This window comes from Rhinatrema bivittatum, chromosome 13 (assembly GCF_901001135.1).
Source record: "Rhinatrema bivittatum chromosome 13, aRhiBiv1.1, whole genome shotgun sequence".
Lineage (NCBI taxonomy): Eukaryota > Metazoa > Chordata > Amphibia > Gymnophiona > Rhinatrematidae > Rhinatrema > Rhinatrema bivittatum.
Window position 1 is genome coordinate 59797484 of NC_042627.1, and position 22663 is coordinate 59820146.

At 44.4% G+C, this 22663-nt stretch overlaps 1 protein-coding gene across 4 annotated transcripts in view; it reads left to right on the forward strand.

Annotated features, from left to right (window-relative positions):
* LOC115075157 (transient receptor potential cation channel subfamily M member 7-like) overlaps positions 1-22663 on the forward strand; it is a 251239-nt gene that overhangs the window by 93154 nt on the left and 135422 nt on the right. For all 4 annotated transcript variants that reach the window (XM_029575380.1, XM_029575377.1, XM_029575378.1 and 1 more), the window contains 3 exons: positions 9-143; positions 13557-13610; positions 14937-15077. In XM_029575380.1, the coding sequence (XP_029431240.1) occupies positions 9-143; positions 13557-13610; positions 14937-15077 (330 nt within the window). The remainder of the gene's footprint in view (positions 1-8; positions 144-13556; positions 13611-14936; positions 15078-22663) is intronic.

Genomic DNA, 22663 nt, shown 5'->3' on the forward strand with positions numbered 1-22663 from the left:
GTCCTCAGGTTGGATCCCTGGAGCAGGCTATGTTGGATGCCCTTGTCATGGACAGGGTTTCGTTCGTAAAACTTCTTATTGAAAATGGTGTAAGCATGCACAAATTCCTGACCATTTCCAGGCTGGAAGAACTTTATAACACAGTAAGTGCAATGCTGCAGTTTTTATTGACCTCTCTAAGTGTGCAGCATTATGATTGTCATATCATTAAATGTGAACATTTTGAAAGCTGGAAGGTTCAGCATGTGTTTAGATATTTTAACCATGTAAATCTTGGCTTCATTTTGTGCTATCAAGATAACCATTGAACATAAGAACAAAGGATATGCCATACTGGGTTAGACCACGAGTCCATCACGCCCAGTATCTTGTTTCCAACAGTGGCCAAACCAGGTCACAAGTACCTGGCAAGTACCCACACATTAGATAAATCACAAGCTACTATTGTTTATTCCCTGTACGTACCCAGATCAATCCAGACCATGGGTTGATTCCCCCCCCCCCCCCCCCTTCCAGCAGGTGGAGACAGACCCTAAGGGTAGCTTATATAAGGACGGAACCCACCCTGGAACCCTCAGTATTTGTCTGTCTCCAGCAGGTGGAACAGCTCACCCTTTGGTTCCCTGTTAGCTTGCCCTCTGTGCTTTCTTCTTCTTTCTTCTGGGGCAAGCTCACACAAGTACATTTTTAGTTTGCTTCTTAAGTATTTAAAAAAAAAAGAAAAAAAAAAAAAGAGAATTTTTCTCTGACTGATTGTGTTAGGGCAGACAGTTCTGTCTCCCTCGCTCTTGGGGTTCCTAGGGGGACTTTGCCCCTTGATTTCTATCAGCCTAGGTTCCCTTCCTGGTGATCTTGTGTGGGTGATACTGGTGGTGCCAGTCCCTCTCCCCACTTTTCTCTGCTGCCGTGCCCCGAGATGCCCATTCCTCGGTTGAGCTTTCAGGGAGGAGGAACATTCCCCTGCCTCTGTGAATAAAATAGAATATTTTATTGGATTAAGAATATCTTTTTTTTTTTTTTTTTTTTTTTTTAACAAAGGCAGCAGTTTATTTTGTGAGGAGAGAGCGGGGTTCAATCTCCCGCCCAGCTTTAGGGGCTCCCCAGTCAGCTGTTTTCAATTAGTATCGCGGCTACTTCCTTCATGCTGCGGCCACCTTGTTGTGTAGCTTGTGCGACTCTCCCGCGAGGGGGTATGCTCCAGGTGTCTTTTGGGGGGGGAAGGCGCCTCTTTCGGGCCGCCAACTATTAGACCTCGGGGAAGGGCTCCCCGACGTGCTGCCAAAGCCGTTCCCGTCCTGGGAACGGCGGCCATTTTGGGTGTTTCTGAAGAAACACTTCCTGCTTCTCCGGGGGCAGGGGACCCGATTTCTCCACTTTTCTCCCCGATTTGAGCCCGGTTCGCTCTCGGGGTGGTGGCTCGGACCCCCCCTCCCCCCATGACAAATTCGGCACGGACCCGTTTTTCCTCAGATTTTGTTCTTTTGTTACATGAATCATACTTGGCAAGCCTTAGGTGGATGCAACAGTTACTCTGCACCCAGGACCTCCCATCTGCAGAGGCTGAGCAAGCTGAAAGTTTGGAGGGCGCTATAGCCTATGGTGCGGATGCCCTCTATGACTTGCTTCGGGTCCAAGCAAAGGCTATGGTTTCTGCGGTTTCGGCCAGACGTCTTCTCTGGTTACGTAATTGGTCCGCTGATGCTTCTTCTAAGGCTCAGTTGGGCACTCTTCCTTTCAAGGGCAAGTTGCTTTTTGGTGAGGACCTGGAGCAGCCTATTAAGTCCTTGGGTGAGAACAGGGTCCATAAGCTGCCAGAGGACCGTCCCAAACAGTTGAAGTCTTTTTTTTTCCTGACTCGTACTCTCTTCAGGGGGAACCGCCGTTATGGCAATAGGGCCCTTGGCTCCTTCCCCAGGGGAGACGTGTCTTGGTCCCATTCCTTTCGCGGCGGTCGAGGTTTCCGAGATGGCCATCAGAAACTCACGACCACTAAGTCAGCTCCCCAATGAGATTTGGCCGGTCCATTCCTCCGCACAAAACTTAGGTGGGCAGGGAGGGTGATTCCCCTGCTTGGTGGCTGACAAAAAAAAAACAAAACACCAGAGCAGTTTTAAAGCAGGGGAATCACCCTCCCTGCCTTCACTACACAGACTCTAGCACCCACCAGAGGAATGACGTGTCTCTGGATCTGTATAGGAGGGAGGAGAGGGACCAGCCCACCGGTAAATCTCCCCCTCTAAACTCACTGGGAAAGGGGCAAAGCTCTGGGTATAGAGGCCGTAGGGCACTGCCCAGCCTTGCCTGCCCTTAAAGAGTGCTCAGTTTTTATTTATTTATTTTTTTTAACTTACAGTATGTTGATCTAGCCAAAGGTATAATCAAGAGAAACTGTCTATAATTTAATAATCAAACAACTTTCTGAAAGGATCAGGACCGCAGGATATGCCATCCTCTCATCTGCTGGAGCCAGAGAATACTGAACAAACGCGGTTGGGGGAACAGGCAGGCAGCCCGGGGACAGGGTACTGCTCGTATTGGGAGCAGTGGCCATCTTGCTTGACCACGATGTTCAGGGCTTGGAGGGAGGAGATTCCCCTCTACTTTCCCCGCCCTCAAAGGCATCGTGTGTTGCAGCCTGACTTAGCTCCTCCCTCAGTATTGCCTCAGGACTCCGCTCCTCCCACAGGGGGGGGCTTAAAGCGGCAGCACCCATTTTCTTCACAGTTTGTATTGCTGATGCATAAAGCATGTTTAGAAGCTGAAGTTGATTGGGAGGAGCAGCTTCCCCCTCTGGCTAAGGTTTTTAGGCCGGCGGAGGGACAGTGGTGCTGGTCCACGGCTCCCCCGTCCAGTTCCAGATTCAGGACTCCCAATACCCCCCAATCTTCCGGATCCCGTGATCCCAGACTCTTCCTCGGGGGATGTGGGTGCTGATGTAGATGGGGCCGCTCCGGTGGAGGGGGATGATCTGTAGGTGCTCAGTTTGTTCCGCAAAGAGGCACTGGACCCGTTAATCTCTCATGTGCTTCGGGAGCTGGAGATTCCAGCTCCGCAACCAGCGACTGATTCTTCTCTGGGAGATTCTGTTTTATCTGGGCTTCGTGGTCCGCCTCACTTTTGCTTTTCATTCGAAGCTTTTCCAAATTGTGTCCCGGGAATGGGATGCACCTGAGGCCTCCTTGCGGGTTAGCAGAGCCATGGAAAAGCTTTATCTGCTACCGAGCGAGTCCTTGGAGCTCCTCAAAATTCCTAAGGTGGACTCGGCAGTCACAGCCATAGCTAAGCACACAACGATTCCTGTGACCGGGGGGGGGGGCAGCTCTCAAGGATCTTCAAGATCGAAAGTTGGAAGTTTTACTCAAACAGATATTTGAGGTATCCGCCTTGGGTCTGAGGGCTGCCGTCTGTAGCAGCCTTATGCAGAGAGCTACCCTCCGCTGGATTCAACAGTTGCTCACGTCCCAGGAGCTTCCTCCGGAGGAGACTGAGCAGGCTAACCGTATGGAATCAGCAGTTGCCTTTACAGCGGATGCACTGTACGATCTTCTACGCACCTCTGCGCGTACCATGTCTTCGGCGGTGTCCGCAAGGCGGCTATTGTGGCTCTGTAATTGGTCTGCCGATGCTTCTTCTAAGTCTCAACGAGGTTCTTTTCCTTTTAAGGGAAAGCTTTTGTTTGGAGACTAGCTGGAACAACTTAAAGCCTTGGGAGACAACAAGGTTTATGAGCTCCCTGAAGACGAGCCCAGACCGTCTCGCCCCTTTGAGTTCTGGGGGCGTTTTCAGGGACAGCGCCGTTTTCGGTCAGGCAGGGGTTCTTCCTTTGCTCCTCGTCAAACTTAGTCACAGGAATGGACACATTCCTTTTGTGGCAGATGGCCTCTGCGCTCAGGAAGTTCTCCCAGTTTTACCTCCAGCAAAGCTCCCCAATGAAGGTGCGTCAGCCCATTCCTCTGTTCCAGAGATCGGGGGGCAGCTCTCCCTGTTTCGAGAGGAAATGGGTCAAGGTTACATCGGATCAGTGGGTTCTAGATATTATAAATCAAGGTTACGCTTTGGATTTTGCTCGGCCTCTTCGGGATCTGTTTCTAGACTCTCCCTGCGGGTTGCAGACAAAACAGCAAGTAATTCTTCAGATTCTGTTGCGGTTGAAGGGGCTGGGCGCGATTGTCTCTGTTCCGTCAGCCTCCAAAGCGGACAAGTTGATGGCCTGGGCGGAACTCCACATGACCCGCATAGCGGCATCTCACATTGCAGAAGTGGACAACGTTCAAGCAGACTTCCTCAGCCGGCAGCGGCTAGATCCCTGAGAATGGGAACTGTCCGAGGAAGCGATGCAGCTAGTGACACGCTGGTGGGGGACCTCCCGGCTGGACTTAATGGTGACGCGACTGAACGCAAAGGCAGCTCGCGTCTTCAGTTGCAGAAGAGAGCACGGAGCAGAAGGGGTGGATGCCCTGGTCCTCCCGTGGCCTCCAAACATTCTTCTCTGTGTTTCCCCCTTGGCCGTTGGTGGGAATGGTTCTAAGACGCATAGAATCCCACTGGGGACCGGTCATTCTGGTGGCTCCGGAGTGGCCCAGAAGGCCGTGGTTTGCAGATCTGATCAATCTAGCGGTGGAGGGTCCCCTGCGTCTGTGTCATCTACCACACCTTCTGCGTCAGGGTCCAGTATTTTTCAATCAGGTGGATCGCTTTTGTCTAGCAGCTTGGCTTATGAGAGGAGGCAATTGAGAAAGAAAGGCTATCCGGAGGCAATGATTACCACTCTTTTGCGTGCTCGAAAGACATCTACTTCCCTCACCTATTCTCGGGTATGGAAAGTGTTTGATTCCTGGTGCAGTGGGTTGAAGGTGTCCCCTCGGCGGGCCACTTTAGTACACATTCTTGCATTCTTTCAGGAAGGTTTGAAGAGACGATTGGCGTATAGCTCGCTCAGGGTCCAGGTAACGTTAGGTTCCTTAAGAGGTAAGGTTGATGGTACTTCCATTGTGGGCATCCGGATGTCGCCCATTTTTTGAAGGGAGCCAAACATTTACACCCACCAGTGTTATCAGTTTGTCCCTTGTGGAGTTTGAATTTGGTTCTTCGGGGACTCTGTGGTTCTACCTTTGAGCCTATTAAATGGACCACGTTGAAGGATTTAACGCTTAAGACGGTGTTTCTAGTAGCTATCAGTTCGGCTAGATGCATTTCGGAACTTCAGGTGTTATCTTGCAGTGAGCCCTTCTTGTGCATAACGGACTCTGGGGTTTCGCTTCGGATGGTGCCTTCCTTTCTACCTAAGGTGGTTTCGGCGTTTCACGTCAACCAGACAGTTGTTACCGGCCTTTCCTGATGTGGATAAGAGCTCTCCTCAGTCTCAGGATTTGCGGAAACTCGACATTCGCAGGATCCTTCTGCGGTACTTGGAAGTGACTAATGCTTTTCGATTGTTGGATCATCTTTTTGTCTTATGGAGTGGTCCTAAGAAAGGGTGTAAGGCTTCCAAGACTACTGTTGCCCGCTGGTTGAAGGACACTATTGCTTCAGCGTACATATGTCATGGGCGACCAGTGCCAGATGGTCTTAAGGCTCATTCCATCAGATCACAGGCGGCGTCTTGGGCGGAAAGCCAATGTGTCGCCTCAAGAGATTTGCAGGGCGGCTACTTGGAAGTCCCTGCACACGTTTGTTAAGCATTACAGTTTGGATGTCAGGGCTCTGGATGTGGATTCAGTTGGCAGCAGTGTGCTTCGAGCGGGGCTCTCCGGGTCCCACCCCATTTAGGGCAGCTTGGGTACATCCCAGCAGTCTGGACTGATCCTGGTACGTACAGGGAAAGGAAAATTGGTTCTTACCTGCTAATTTTCGTTCCTGTAGTACCAAGGATCAGTCCAGATGCCCGCCCAAGGTACTCTAGACAGGAGAGTCCACTCAGCTACTTGTCTTTTCTCTTTACAGAAATTTTTTCCACAGGTTGCACACCTACGCTACGACATGGTTATTTTTTTCACAAGTTATGCTGTTTAAGAGGTTAATCTTGTTGATCTAGTCATTGGTTGCTAAATTTACTTCATTCTGCTTTGATATTGATTATACTGAGGGATCGCAGATGGCACACCAGGTTATCTAGGGGGTGCTTTTCAGTTTTTCTCCGAATCCATCTGCTGGAAGGGAGGCATAACCCAGCAGTCTGGACTGATCCTTGGTACTATGGGAACGAAAATTAGGTAAGAACCAATTTTCATTTGATTGTGTTCCATTAAACTATGTCTTTCTATATGCTCTACGATTTTGGTCTTTAGAATAGTTTCCGCTATTTTTCCGGCACTGAAGTCAGGCTCACTGGTCTGTAGTTTCCCGGATCGCCCCTGGAGCCCTATTTAAATATTGGTGATACATTGACCACCCTCCAGTCTTCAGGTACAGTGGATGATTTTAATGATAGGTTACAAATTTTAATTAACAGATCTGAAATTTCATTTTTTTAGTTCCTTCAGAATCCTAGGATGCATACCATCCAGTCCAGGTGATTTGCTACTCTAGTTTGTCAATCTAGCCTACTACATCTTCCAGGTTCACAGTGATTTGGTTCAGTTCATCTGTCTCGCATAACCCTTGAAAACCATCTCCGGAACTGTTATCTCCCCAAAATTCTCATTAGTAAACAGGGAAGCAAAGAATTAATTTAGTCTTTCTGCAATGGCCTAAGCCCCTTTAACCCCTTGGTCATCTATCACTTTCCAACCGACTCTCACAGGTTTCTTGCTTCGGATATATTTTTTAAAGTTTTTATTATAAGTTTTTACCTCTACAACCAACTTCATTTCAAATTCTCTCTTCGCCTGTCTTATCAATATTTTACACTTAACTTGACAATGCTTATGCTTTTTCCTATTTTCTTCAGATGGATGATTCTTCCAATTTTTGAAGGATGTTTTTTGGCTAAAGTAGCCTCTTTCACCTCACCTTTTAACTATGCCAGTAATCGTTTTGCCTTCCTTCCACTTTTCTTAATGTGTGGAATACATCTGGACTGTGCATCTAGGATTGTATTTTTAAACAAAGTCCATGCCTTTGAACACTTTTAGAGGCGGATTTTAAAAGGCGCGCGAATAGCCTACTTTTGTTTGCGCTCCAGGCGCAAATAAAAGTACGCTGGATTTTAGTAGATACGCGCGGAGCCGCGCGTATCTGCTAAAATCCTGGATCGGCGCGCGCAAGGCTATGGATTTTGTATAGCCGGCGCGTGCCGAGCCGCGCAGCCTACCCCCATTCCCTCCAAGGCCGCTCCGAAATCGGAGCGGCCTCGGAGGGAACTTTCCTTTGCCCTCCCCTCACCTTCCCCTCCCTTCCCCTACCTAACCCACCCGCCCGGCCCTGTCTAAACCCCCCCCTTACCTTTGTCGGGGGATTTACGCCTCCCAGAGGGAGGCGTAAATCCCCGCGCGCCAGCGGGCCTCCTGCGCGCCGGGCTGCAACCTGGGGGCGGGTACGGAGGGCGCGGCCACGCCCCCGGACCGCCCCAGGCCGTAGCCATGCCCCCGTACCCGCTCCCAAAACGCTGCCGACACGCCCCCGAAACGCCCCCGACACGCCCCCCTCGGAGAACCCCGGGACTTACGCGAGTCCCGGGGCTCTGCGCGCGCCGGGAGGCCTATGTAAAATAGGCTTCCCGGCGCGCAGGGCCCTGCTCGCGTAAATCCGCCCGGTTTTGGGCGGATTTACGCGAGCAGGGCTCTGAAAATCCGCCCCATAACCTTTTGTAGCTGCACCTTTCAGGGTTTTTTTAAAACTTTTTTTTCTCATTTTATCAAAGTTTTTTCCTTTTGAAAGATTGGCGGTAGAGCCGTGGATTTACTTACTGCTTCCTTCCAGTCGTCAATTCATATTTGATCATATTATGGTCACTATTGCCAAGCGGCCTCACAACCTTTTACCTCTCACCAAATCCTGTGCTCCACTGAGAATTAGATCTAAAATTGCTCACCCTCTCATTGATTCCTGAACCAGTTGCTGCATAAAACTGTCATTTATTCCAACTGGGAGCTTTATCTCTCTAGCATTCCCCAATGTTTCACTTGCCCAGTGAATAATGGGGTAATTGAAATCTTCTGTTATTACTGCACTACCAGTTTGGTTAGCTTTCCTAATTTCTCTTAGTATTTCATTGTGTGTCTCACCATTTTGGCCAGGTGGACGGTAGTAGACTCCTATCACTATACTCTTTCCCCCAACACACAAGGGATTTCTACCCATAAAGATTCGATTGTGCATTTAGTCTCATGCAGGATCTTTATCCTGGAGGACTCTATGCCATCTCGGACATAATCCGCCACCCTGCGATACTCCTCTCTGTCATTGCGATATAATTTGTACCCCAGTATAGCACTATCCCATTGGTTATCCTCTTTTCACCATGTCTCTGAGATGCCAATTAACTCTGTCATTGTTCACTGCAATACATTAATTCTGCCATCTTACTTCTTAGAATTCTGGCATTAGCATACAAACATTTCAAAGTGTGTTTTTTGTTTGTATTTACATTCTGGTTTTCTGTTGACAGTGATAAATTGGAATCTTTTAGCTCAGGGAAGTTTTTAATTATAGACACTTGGACTACTTTTCTTATTATTGGAACCTCTCTGTTGAGATGCCCTAACTCTCTAATGCTTCATTAATATCCTTTGAAGATACCTTCCTCCGAACCATGCACTGCTGATCAACTGTCTGCTTTCCCCTTAGAGCAGCTTTTAAACTAAAACAATCTCCTTTTTAAAGGTTGATGCCAGCAGCCTAGTTCCACCCTGATTAAGGTAGAGCCCAGCCCTTTGGAAAAGGTTCCCCAGTTCCTTACAAAACTGAATCCCTCTTCCTTATACCATCGTCTCATCCAAGCATTGAGACTCCGGAGCTCTGCCTGCTTCTGGTGACCTGCGCGTGGAACAGGGAGCATTCAGAGAATGCTACCCTGGAGGTTCTGGATTTAAGCTTTCTACTTAAGAGCCTAAATTTGGCTTCCAGAACTTCCCTCCCATATTTTCCTATGTCATTGGTGCCCGCATGTACCAAGACAGCTGGCTCCTACCCAGCACGGTCTAAAATCCTATCTAGGTGATGTGAGAGGTCTGCAACCTTCGCACCAGGTAGGCATGTTACATTTGTTAAAGTTTCTTAATATTGTGCATGTTGATACAAGTACTCTAATTTTTTGAATTTTTCTTATTCCTTTTAAAATAGTTTGTGCTTGGTAGGTTTGCATATACTTCTTAATGCAGTCCTTTATATGCAATATACTTTAAGCTTGATTCAAACTTGTGATGCCAACATGTATCTCTCTTTTTCAGAGAGGCCTTTGTTAGGCCATCAGATTTGAGATGGCCTGATAATGCCATCCTTTCTTTATTGCTGATACTATATGAAGAACCTGCATCATAACTCCTTTTTGTTTACTTCAATTTCTCTCTTGTCTAATGCATGTAGCATGCAAGACAAATTAGTTTATAAAATCACAGTGTTGCAAACAAATCTATGAAACATCACACAACACCAAACAAGATCATAACAAACGTCAAAAACTACTAGACAAACGTCAAAAACTACTAGGCAAACTCAAAAAAGGCAATACATAATCAAATTCAACACTTATTTCAATCTATTGTTTCTAGAAGTACAACATAATTAAAAACAATTTCATAAAACTAAATGTATTTAATGTAAACAACCTATTAAAATGATCAACCCCAACTCAATATATCCCAGCATATCAGCTTATTGTTACCCCTAAATTAGGGTGGAAACATGAGCTTCCACTAATCCCCCCCCCCCCCCCACTCCCCTTATCTCAATCCTTCCCTAACCTCTAATATCCAGTTCCTGGAAATCATTTCTTATTTATTTATTTAAGGGTTTTTTATATACTGTGGCACGTTAGAAAACATCACCTCGGTTTACAATGAACATTAAATTAGCAACAAGCTTTACAATCCAACAACTATAGAATGGTACATAACGGATAAAATTAAAACTATAAAATAATTAACATCAAATAATCTATAAGAGGCGCACTTACTGATTCCAGCGCCCTACAAGTACCATCCCTAAACTAATTGCAGAATATAAATCCATAGTAAACCACAATCATCCTAACAACCCCTGCTGCTAGCCCAAGTATTCAATACTTCTCATCAGCCTTACTTGTGAGCCTGCACAAACATTGCTGTTTTCATATTTAACATTTAGAAGATTAAATTATCAGTTGCACTTCTGTTGGTATAAAATTCCACAGCTATATTACTCTACATCTGAAAGACCAATTTCTGGTGGATACCAAATGAATATCCCTCTTGTACAGTTCAGGCAGGAAGGCTTCTTGCGAAGTCTGTAACTTCCTAATCAGGCTATACCAGATTCATTTTCAGGTACAATGCCTCCTTGCCCTTTTAAACATTTGAATGACAGTCAGAGAATCTTGAAGTAGATTAGAAATTCCACTGGCAGCCATTGAAGGGTCTTATAACTGGGGTCATTCTGTCCCTAAATTTACAGTTCATAGTCTACATTTAGAACTCTGAGACCTAGATTATCATGAACATACTAATTAGATAGTTATTAACGCATTACAATAGTCTATTGTAGTTGTGATTAAGGCATGTACAATCTTATTCAGATCACCTTTTTTCTAAAAATGGTTATATCTGTTTGCTTACTCTCAGCAGTCCAAAGCAAGACCTCACAAATCTGAGTCTGCACTAAATTTAAATTCTTATCAATTATCATTCCTAAATTCCTGACCTCCCTCTTCATTGGGACCACAGTACCATCTGGAAGCTCCAAATCTACCAAATTGTTTATTCCTGGTTTTAACCACATGGGCAGCTTTGGTTTTCTGAAAATGTATCTTCAGCATGTTTTTAGCCATTCATTTCCTGTTAGTGGCCAAACACATTCTTTTGTATTTCCATATATCCTGAGCAGTTTTGTATTTTTCCTACTCTTTGAATTCCATCAATAAAAATGTATAGTTGAACTGAACAATTGTATTTTCATAATGAAGTACTATATACAGTTGTGCTCATAAGTTTACATTTCCCTGGCAGAATTTATAACGTGTAGCATTTTAAGAAAATGACTGATCAGACAAAACACCTGTCATTTTTAATGTTTCAAATTAAAACTATTATGTATCACAATCATTAAGCAAACAATAGCAATAAGGGAAATAATAAAATGGTTTTGTTCAAAAGTTTACATATCCTTGACTGTTTAGACTGATGATATACACTCAAGTTGACACACACAAATTGAGATGGCAATGAAGCATAGGTATCCACACCTGTGCCTTGTTTGATTGTAATTCATGTCTGTATATAAATAGTCAACGAGAAACCTTTGTGCGTTTCATCCAGGGCTGCACTGACTTTGGTTATTGAAGCATGAGGAAAGCAAAAGAACTTTCAAAGGATCTGCGAGTAAAAGTAGTTCAACTTTATAAGTCAGGAAAAGGATATAAAAAGATATCTTAAATATTTGAAAATGCCAATCTGTAATATTCAAACTCTGATTAAGAAGTGGAAAATTATGGGTTCTGTTAATACCAAGGTAGACCAAGAAAGATTTTAGACACAACTGCCAGGAAGATTTGTCTGGATGCAAAAAACAAACAAACCCACAAGCAGCTTCTACTGAACTACAGGCTTCTTTGAAACAAAGTGGTGTGGGTGTTTCAGCATGCACAATAAGGAGATACTTGAATAAAAATGGGCTGCATGGTAGAGTTTATTTATTTATTTTTGGCTTTTATATACCGATCTTCTTGCATTAGATGCAAATCAAACCGGTTTACGATGAAACAACAGACTTGCTTGCATGCAATTACATAGAACAAAAAATAACTAAAGAACTTGAGTAACCTGGTATGAGATATTACGTAATATCGTATAATTTGAGTTACATAGCAAAAACATTGAGTAACATAGTATAAGAGATTACAAAATATCGTACAATTTGAGTTACAAAGCAATAAAGGGCTATGAAAATAAGCAATCGATTATCTTAGACTGTTTGGGCAGGTTGCCAGAAAACAGCTATTGCTGTACCAAAGCTACAAAACAGCCTGCTTGCAATATGCCAAACAGCACCTAAAGAAGCCTCAAAAAGTCTGGAACAAAATAATTTGGAGTGATGAGACCAAAATTGAACTGTATGATCTCAACCATAAAAACTATGAAGAGAAGCACACCATCCCTACTGTGAAGCATGAAGGTGGATCTCTGCTGTTTTGAGGGTATGTGAGATACAGCAGCTCAGGGAATTTAGTCAACATTGATGTAGGATGAATGCAGCATCTTATCAAAAATATTGGAGGAGAATTTGCACTCATCAGCCAGGAAGCTGTGCATGGTACTCACTTGGACTTTCCAACAAGATAATGATCTGAAATATAAGGCCAAGTCGACCCTTCAGTGGCTGCAGCAGAAGAAAGTGAATGTTCTGAAGTGGCCATAAGTCTCCTGACCTCAACATCATTGAGTCACTTTGGGGAAAACTCAAACATGCAGTTTATGCTAGACAACCAAAGAATTTACAAGATCTGGAGTCTTTTTGCCAAGTGGAATGGGCAGCTTTACCACATGAAAAAATAAAGGACCTCAGTATCACAAAAGACTGCAAGCTGACATTGATGCAAGAGGGCAATACATGATATTAAGAACTAAGGGTATGCAAACTTTTGAACTGGACTATTTTATTTCACCTATTGCTATGGTTTGTTTAATGATTGTGCTATTTTGTGATACATAATAGTTTAATTTGAAACACATTACAAATAACAGACATGTTCTGTCTGATCACTCATGTTTTCTTAACATGCTAAAAATCTTACAAATTCTGCCAGGGGTATGTAAACCTATGAGCAAACTGCACCTGATGAAACAATAGCTTAATTCTCTTGAGTGTATTTCATACAAGCAGTGATGTCGTCATATGCTGTTACTGTATATAGTTTAACTGTGAAAGTAAATGCTCAGATATTTAGAGAGAAGCATGAAGGGTTCTCCTTGAAATAATCCATTTGTAATAATCATACTGGCTAAGATCTTGAAGCATAACTTTAAATCAGTTATTGCTTTGTCATTTTTCCAAATGAGTTCCTGATTCTGTGCCCTACTGAGAATTGCCCTGACCATTTTATGACACTTCTCTTAGCGGGATTTAGAGAAATGTCACTTCCTAGTTTGAAGTTATAAGCAAATAACTTTTGAGAGTGAAGTGGAAATTACTGAAGTGTTCATGTGATAGATATATACTAAAGAATGAATTTATAATCGCTTCTTAACTCACCTGGCCAGTAAGATTATTTGTCTATGAAATCCAGAAAATGTGATCCATTGGTGGCTGTAGAGTTCAGGTTGCACTGTAAATAGTAGATAGTTATAACAATGTTTTAAAATAAGCATAATTGTGTTTTTAATGGTCTGCTTAGCTTAATTGATACATATTAAATGTTTCCTTTTAGGAAAACGAATACATCTATAATGTGGTTGATTAATTATGTCATTGTTCTCTCTGTACAGAAACAAGGTCCAACTAATCCAGCACTCTTTAATCTTGTTAGAGATGTCAAACAGGTAAATCTATAACTTGCTTATTAGCTCAGAGCTCTTTTGCCATATGTTCACTGCAATTGAGGATCCGTATGCCAATATTAAACTTTATACTGTTGGAAATCATATTTTTGGGGACTGAGAAGAATGGGATTGGGAGGTAAGTTCATTGTGCCTAAAATATACAAAACATTTTTACTCGTTTGGTGTGTCCTCCAGTTCTTCACTTCTAGCAATGCCACTTGTGGTAATATAAAGGCCTTGGCTAGCTCGTAAAGATAGTTAACGTTCTCAGCCAGAGCATTCAGAATCTTAATTATATGTTAGTTCTGTTTCCTTGGTTTAGTCATCTTCAAACATGTCTGCTCTGCATTTGGTAGTGTTTACATTGAATAACCGGTTTCTTTTAGTATGAGAAGCTAAAGGTTTTTACTGCTCCATAAAAAAAAAGAAAATAAATACAGCCACACTTTCAAAATGTCAAGTTTTTAGTGAGAGAGATGGCTTAATAGATTTAAGCATGTGATATAATGCAGCACTGCATTGTAGCTGACTCTGAAGTCAAATAGATTGGAAGGCTTCTCCAGAAGTAGGGCAAAAAACATAGCACTATATATCTGTTGGCAAAGACAATGTTTTTTCTGTAAGTAATTTCCCTTTTTTACTTTGATATTGACTAGGGAACTATCTATAACACTTGGCTCCTTGGTAGGCTCAGCAGGAGTGTCAAACCTTAAAGTGCAAGGAAACTTTTTACTTTTTACTTCAGATATTTTTTGCCTAAGGGCTCAATATTCAAAAAAAAAAAATCTGGATAAGAAAGTTAGCTGGATAAGACTTATCTGGCTAATTTACAAGGGATATGCAGCAGCACAACTGCTGCTGAATATCCCAGAAGAAATTGCTAGTTAACCGGATAAGTCTTATCTGGCTAACATTAAACCTGCTATTGAGCAGAACTAACTTATCTGTTTAACATAACCAGATAAGTCTGAATATTGGCACTTATCTAGCTAAATTAACTGGATAAGTAACTTCTCCCCGAAGTGTGATTTCCTGCTTACCACTTAGCCAGATGACTACTTATCCAGCAAAGTGTCGCTAAATATCAATTTCTAAGTGTCTACAGTGCTTTATTTCAGCATTATATACCCTTGAATAGGCATTGTAACCTGCTTGTCTTTGCATGGAATAGACAGACGAAGAAGCTTAACCATGCTGAAATGTTAACTAATATAGATGTTTATGTATTGGGATATATTTTGTCTGTGTATAAAATGTTATGAAAGATGCATTATTGGCAGTGAAAGTAAAATATATTATTGAAACTATACTTTTTTTTATGTCTAGGGAAACCTTCCTCCAGGATATAAAATCACCCTGATTGATGTGGGGCTTGTCATTGAATATCTCATGGGAGGAACCTATAGGTGTGCTTACACCAGAAAACGCTTTCGAATTATATATAACAACCTCAGTGGGGGCAGTCGGGTATGTAGTATCTGAGAAACACAGGTAGCTTGGAGAACTTGGAATCATTTTTAAATTTCTTGTTACATCTAGTTGATGGTATATAAATAATTGTCTGTCTTTTAAAATAGCCCAAATCTTCTTTGAGAGTCAGCAAAGGCTGTAATGAAGGGGGAAATAATAGCTTATGTGGCCAGGAAGAGGAAATTGCGAGCCAAGGAGATGACATATTTTGGAAACACAATTTAAAATTGGACAAAAGGAAACTTACTACTAGCCCCGCTCCTGAAAATAAATCTGCTTCTGACCACTCAAGCTTTGTTGAATATATTAATACATCAACAAATGAAAAAAAGCCTTTTATACTATAAGAATACATTATTTTTTCCTAGCATATAGGCAGATGGATTCAGGACCAGTGGATTTATGCTCCCCTGCCAGCAGATGAAGATGGAGCAAGCTCCATCCAGCCCATCAATATTCTCAGTCTCCAGCAGATAGTGGAAGTGCATCTCTCTATGGGGATTGCTCTGAGCTTTTTGGAAGGAGAAACCTGAAATTCTAAATACAGGAAAATAAATCTCCCTCCCCCAGCTGAGAATTCCTGAGGTGATTTCCATGATTCCTCAGAGGTGTGCCTTCTTTGGTAGCTGGGTTTCCTGGCGTAGACTTAGCTGCTAGTTCAGCTGAAAGGCAGCAGGTGGAGGAGGCAGAGCGCGGCGGTGAAGGCAGATGCCCTCTCCCGCTGCAGCTGGAGACAGTCTCGGTTCTCAGCCGGTAAGCGCTGAGCTCAGGTAAGGAGAAAGTTTAACCTGACTCGGAGACAAAGGTGTTTCAGGATTTCCTCCGGTCTCCATTCTCTGAGCGCCATAACGAAATTCATTCCTGCTCCGGTTGGGGAACTGGGTTGAGCGGCCCCCTGGTGGGCTAGGTCCCGCACTTAGGCTTAGGCGCTTTTCCTACAAGCCTACCCCTCCTCACCCTTGCTTACCAACTCCTCTGCTCATTAATCGCATTTAATGTATTTGTTGAACCTGTACATAGCGTTTTCTCTTTGTTACTGTTATTTATCCTCCTCTCCCAACTTTTGTTACCCCATTTCGAACCCAACAACCATTTATTCAGTTTTCTGCTTGTTATTTTGACTGTTGTATGTTCTTTGTAAAGGCTATGCCTAATTATACCGTGGTTTTAAGTTATCTGTAAACAGACACGATGTGCAAACGGTGGTCGGTATATAAAACCTTTTAAATAAATAAATAATAAATAGGCTCTATTCTTGCACACCACATAGTAGGTCACTGTGGCCGTTTTCGCGTTCTCTTGTGCATGTGCTGTTGTCCTCTATAGTGCATTGGTGTATGTAGTGCGTCGGCTCTGCGCATGCGTTGTGCGCTTGAGTTTTGGGCGTGCTTTTTACGTGCACAAACCTTTTTACGCACTTAACTTGGCACACAGGTTTTGCATGTGCCTTGCCGCGCTTTCTTCTAGGTGCTTAATTTTTGGACGCAATTCATTTTTTAATGCGAGCCATTCCGGCACGTGTTTACTGCCGCGTTAGTGCTGGAAAGCAAGAAGCCTAAGTGTCTTCCTGTTTGTATTGCCTTTCTTATTAGGGTTTCTCAGCCTGACCTGGCTTCTGACCTGTGTCAGTGCTGCTCAGATGCTCAGGGAGAGTTGTCTTCCTCGGATTTTGCTAAGCTGGGCTCTTCTCATTCTGATGATGGATTGGTCATGGCATTGACTGGGGGGGGACGCCAGATCTTAGTTTTCCCTTGACTGGCTCCTCCACTGGTGAGGGCAGTTCTCTGGGACCAGCTCCAATTCCTTCTGGGCTTGGTTTGAACCTAGCTGCTTTTTCTTGGGTGGAATTTTTTTCCAGGTTTACAAGCCTTTCTTCAGGTGCAGTCCTCTGCTTCCCTCATTTCTGTTTGGTTGCCCTCCCTCTTCCAGTCCTATGCTTAAGCGCCAGGGCTCGCCTTGGCTCCTTGTGGGTGTTCCCTACAAGAATCCGGATGGCACTAATGAGGATGAACCTGATTCTCTGGAAGATGGGGAAATTCCTCTAGGTCTGGAATTGTATCGAACCATGTTGCGGTTCTTTCATAGAGATGAGCTGCCAGTCCTAATTTTCCAGACCTTGAAACAGCTGGATATCCCTGGTTCGGATGCTATGTCTGAGCCAAGGAACAATCCCATTTTGGTTTTTTTATGTAAAGCCTCTTGTTTTTTCCCTGTGAATTAGATGCCATTCAGGAATTGATTGATCTGGAATGGGACATCCCAGAGGTAAATTTTTAAAGGGGGTCAGACATTGGAAGTCCTGTACCCCCTGGATCCAGCTGTGAGTGAGCGTTTTGTGTTTTCCCGAAGTGGATGCTCTGGTTTGTGCCATTTCTAAGCAAATGAATATCCCCATAGAGGGAGGAGCGGCCTTGAAAGATGTACATGATAGAAGGATTGAAGCTATTTTAAGCAAACCTTTGAGGCAGTGGCGATGAATTTATAGATTCCTTCCTGTTGTGCCCTAGTGGTGAGATCTTGTCTGCTTCTCTCTCAGGAGGTTGTGTCTGGAGGGAATTCCAGAGCGGTTATGGAACCTGCTGCTGCCTTTTTAGCAGACGCAGGCTGTGATTTGGTCCGGACCTTGGCCAGAGGAGTGGCTTTGGTTATAGTGGCCAGCATCAACTCTGGTTGCAGAATTGGTTGGCTGACATTTATTCTTGCTTAAGCATTCTAGATGGGTTTTTCAACATTTTTGGGTAAATTTTTCATTGTCTAACTTCTGGGGCGGCAGTGCACTTGGTGCCCACTGTCCATCAATGGCCACCACTATCGATTTCGATCTCTCATTCGTCTTATTTCCTGACATATCCAGGTCCAGTTTTAAGTGGTGCCCATGTGAGTAAGGACCATATCCATGAAAGGTGTGTCCTCTGCCTCAGGGCATCTCACGACATCCGGGTTGCATCAAATGCACCAAGATGACCCCAAAAAGATGTAAGATCTGGCTTGACAAGATGGAGTGCCTCTTCAGACTAGAGAATACCAATCCATCGGCATCGAGGGACCTCAGAGCTGTACTGATGGATACTGAGCCATCGACGTTGGCGGGACCACCGGTTCCGTTGAGGTAGTCTGCTGCCGGAGACTGATTCCTCCCGGTCGAGTGTTCATGTTTGCTACCCTCAACCTAGATACTGGGAAAGATCAATCCGCATATTGAGGGAAGCTGAAGAAGCATTGGTATCGGTCCCCATTGATGCATGGTGCTGGGCACTGGAATGTACCAGCTTCTACTGTGATGCCCTGCAGTGACCCTGTGGCGAGGAGAGCTGATCCTCCATCGATGCCAGGGGTACACTATGGTCTCCATTGGTCCTGATGCCTGCACTCCATCCTCTTTATGGTTCTGAAAAGGATCTGGTTATGCCTCCTGGGTCCCCATCCTGTCCTGGCATCGGCGATTTTCAAGGAGTAACTGGAGAAGTGTGTGCAGCAGGCTGTGGAGAAGGTGATGTGTGGCATCGGTGTCTGAGCACCAACGGCACAGACATTGGCACCTTTGTTCTTCAAACTGCTGCTGGAATCCCTGAACACGCTCATTGGTGTATTACCAACCCCTTCCCTGGTGTCTGTTCCTGGGGTGGCATCGACATTCTGTGGGGCACTGGCGCTACCACCAGCCAATCTGGTGCTTGTCTCCTGTTCCTTGGAGGAAACTCCCTACAAGTCATTGGGGCCTGGGCCAAAATGGCTAGCTTTACCATGCCTTTACCACTGTCCAAGGGCAGAGCACCTAGGACTCAAACACCAGTCAATGACAGCGTAGATAAGAGCACCTATGACCCCTGGAAGGCGGGGGGGGGGGGGGGGGTGATTCCTCCAGTGTTTGACATTTTGGATGGTCTTCTCTCAGAACCATCTCCTCCAGACAATCAAAGGAATTCTCCACTGGAAGACCTCTCCTTTACAGGATTTGTCAGGGAGATGGCAGAGGCTATCCCATTTCAGTTGTAGATGGAAGAGGATACTAGGCACAAAATGCTAGATAACCTCCACTACATGGAGCCTCTCAAGGAGATTGTGTCAGTCCCAGTGCATGAGATCCTTGTGGAGTTACAGATGAGCATGTGGGAACACCCCCCCCCCCTCATGGGGGGGGTGTTAATTAACATGTTAATGAGGGTGTTAACATGAGGGTTAATGAGGGTGTTAACCCTCATGTTAATTCCCATTAACAGGAATGGGGAGACTTTTCTGAAAGGACGGGCTCCACCTTAACCAGAGTGGAACCAGGCTGCTGGCAATAACCTTTTAAAAAAGAGAGAGAGCAACTTTTAAAGTAGAACAAGGGGGAAAGTCGACAGTCACTCAGCAGTGCACGGTTCAGAGGAAGGTATCTTTGAAGGATACTAATGAAACACGAGAGTTAGAGCATCCCACCAGAGAGGTTCCAATAAAAGCAGAAATAGTCCATATGCCTATAAGTAAAAAAAAAAAAAAATCACCTGAGCTTAAAGGATTCCAAATTATCCCTATTAACTGAAAATCACTTTGAAATTTCTGTATGCCAATACCAGAAATCTAAGAAGTAAGACTGGAGAGTTAGAGTGTATAGCAGCAAATGATGAGATTGATATAATTGGCATCACAGAGACCTGGTGGAAGGAGGATAACCAATGGGGCAGTCCTATATCAGGGTACAAATTATATCACAATGATAGGGAGAATCAACTTGGTAAGGGTGTGGCACTGAATGTCCAGGAGGGCATAGAGTCCAGCAGGATAAAGATCATACAAGAGACTAAATGCACAGTAGAATCCTATATGGGCAGAAATCCCATGTGTGCTGGATAGGAGTATACAACCATATACCTGGCCAATATGATGAGATGGATGATGAAATGCTAAGAGAAATCAGAAAAGCTAACCAATTTGGCAGTGCAGTAATAATGGAATATCTCAATTACCCCAATATTGACTGGGTAAATGAAACATCAGGATATGCTAGAGATTCAAAGTTCCTGGATGGAATAAATGACTGTTTCATGGAGCAATTGGTTCAGACCAGATGAGAGAGGGAGCTATTTAAATCTAATTCTTAATGGCATGCAGGATTTGGTGAGAAAGCTAACAGTGGTGGGGTGACTTGTCAGTAGTGATCATAACATGATCACATTTGAACTAATGACCGGAAGGGGGACAATATGTAAATCTACAGCTCTAATACTAAATTTTCAAAAGGGAAACTTTGATAAATGAGGAAAATATTTAGAAAAAAAAACTGAAAGGTGCAGCTGCAAAGGTTAAGGGCCGGATTTTAAAAGGGTTACGCGCTTAAGTTAAGCGCGTAACCCTTAAAAAAAAAAAAAACAAAAAAAAAAAAACCCTGCGCGCGCAAGCCCTGGGATGCACGTAAGTCCCCGGGGCTTTGCTAGGGGGGCGTGTCGGGGGCGGCGCGATGTTCGGGGCGTTCCGGGGGGCGTGGTGCCTGCCCGGGGGCGTTCCAGGGGGCGTGACAGAGGCCTCTGGACCAGCCCCCAGGTCGGGTGATGGCGTGGCAGCGGGCCTGCTCAAGGTAGGGGGGGTTTAGATAGGGCCAGGGGGGTGGGTTAGGTAGGGGAAGGTGCAGGGGTGGAGGGAACGGGCAGCGTGCGCAAGTTGCACAAATGTGCACCCCCTTGTGCGCGCCGACCCCAGATTTTATAAGATACGCGTGGCTATGCGCGTATCTTATAAAATCCGGCATACTTTTGTTCGCGCCTGCGCTGTTTCTTAAAATGTACCCCTCTGTGTATAACAGGTGTGGACATTGTTTAAAAAAACCATCTTAGAAACGCAGTCCAGAAGTATTCCACATATTAAAGGTGGATGGAAGGCCAAACGATTACTGGCATGGTTAAAAGGTGAGGTGAAAGAGGCTATTTTAGCCAAAAAAAAAATCCTTCAAAAATTGGAAGAGGGATGCAGCTGAAGAAAATAAGAAAAAGCATAAGCATTGTCAAGTTAAGTGTAAAACATTGATAAGACAGGCTAAGAGAGAATTTGAAATGAAGTTGACTGCAAAGGCAAAAACTCATAATAAAAACTGTTTAAAATATATCTGAAGCAGGAAACCTGTGAGAGTCTGGACCGTTAGATGACCAAGGGGTTAAAGGGGCTGTGTCCCATCAAACCATGTCTATCTAAATATTTTGTGATTTTATTCTTTATAACAGTTTCCACAATTTTTCCCGGTGCTGAAGTTAGGCTCACCGGTCCATAGTTGCCCGGATCACCCCTGGATCCCTTTTTAAATATAGGGGTTACATTGGCCACCTTCCAATCTTCAGGGACATCAGATGATTTTAATGATAGGTTACAATAATTGAAATAGGTTTGCAATTTCATTTTTTAGTTCTTTCAGAATATATACCATCTAGTCCAGGTGATTGACTACTCTTCGGTTTGTCAGTCAGGCCTACCACATCTTCCAGGTTCATCCTGATTTGGTTCAGTTGATCTGAATCATCACCCATGAAAACCTTCTCTATCTGGAGCAAACAGAAGTCCATAGACAGTCCACCCAACTTTGTTTCTTTTGATAAAAACAAGTTGGGGATCGCCATTTCCAAGCAGATTCCTTTGAACTGGCTAGCAGACTGCATCTTGGGGGCCCTGTTCGAGCAATGAAAGCGTTGATGGTCCACTTGCAAGCAGTCCTTATGGAGGAAATCTGCAGGACTGCGACATGGGAGTTCATCCACTCATTCACATCACATTACTGTCTGGATAGGGATGGCCAACATATTTGGCCAGTCAGGCCTTCGGAACTTGATTGACACTAAGATCTGCAACAGAGTGGACACGCCGGAAGGAGTGGAGAGAATGAGACGGGATCTAAGGAAACTGGAAGAGTGGTCGAAGATATGGCAGCTGAGATTCAATGCCAAGAAGTGCAAAGTCATGCATATGGGGAGTGGAAATCCGAATGAACTGTATTCGATGGGGGGGGAAAGGCTGATGTGCACGGAGCAGGAGAGGGACCTTGGGGTGATAGTGTCTAATGATATGAAGTCTGCGAAACAATGCGACAAGGCGATAGCAAAAGCCAGAAGAATGCTGGGCTGCATAGAGAGAGGAATATCAAGTAAGAAAAGGGAAGTGATTATTCCCTTGTACAGGTCCTTGGTGAGGCCTCACCTGGAGTACTGTGTTCAGTTCTGGAGACCGTATCTACAAAAAGACAAGATGGAAGCGGTACAGAGAAGGGCGACCAGGAAGGTGGAGGATCTTCATCGGATGACGTACGAGGAGAGATTGAAGAATCTAAATATGTACACCCTGGAGGAAAGGAGGAGCAGAGGAGATATGATACAGACTTTCAGATACTTGAAAGGTTTTAATGATCCAAAGGCAACGACAAACCTTTACCATAAGAAAAAAATCAGCAGAACCAGGGGTCACGATTTGAAGCTCCAGGGAGGAAGATTCAGAACCAATGTCAGGAAGTATTTCTTCACGGAGAGGGCGGTGGATGCCTGGAATGCCCTTCCGGAGGAAGTGGTGAAGACCAGAACTGTGAAGGACTTCAAAGGTGCGTGGGATAAACACTGTGGATCCAT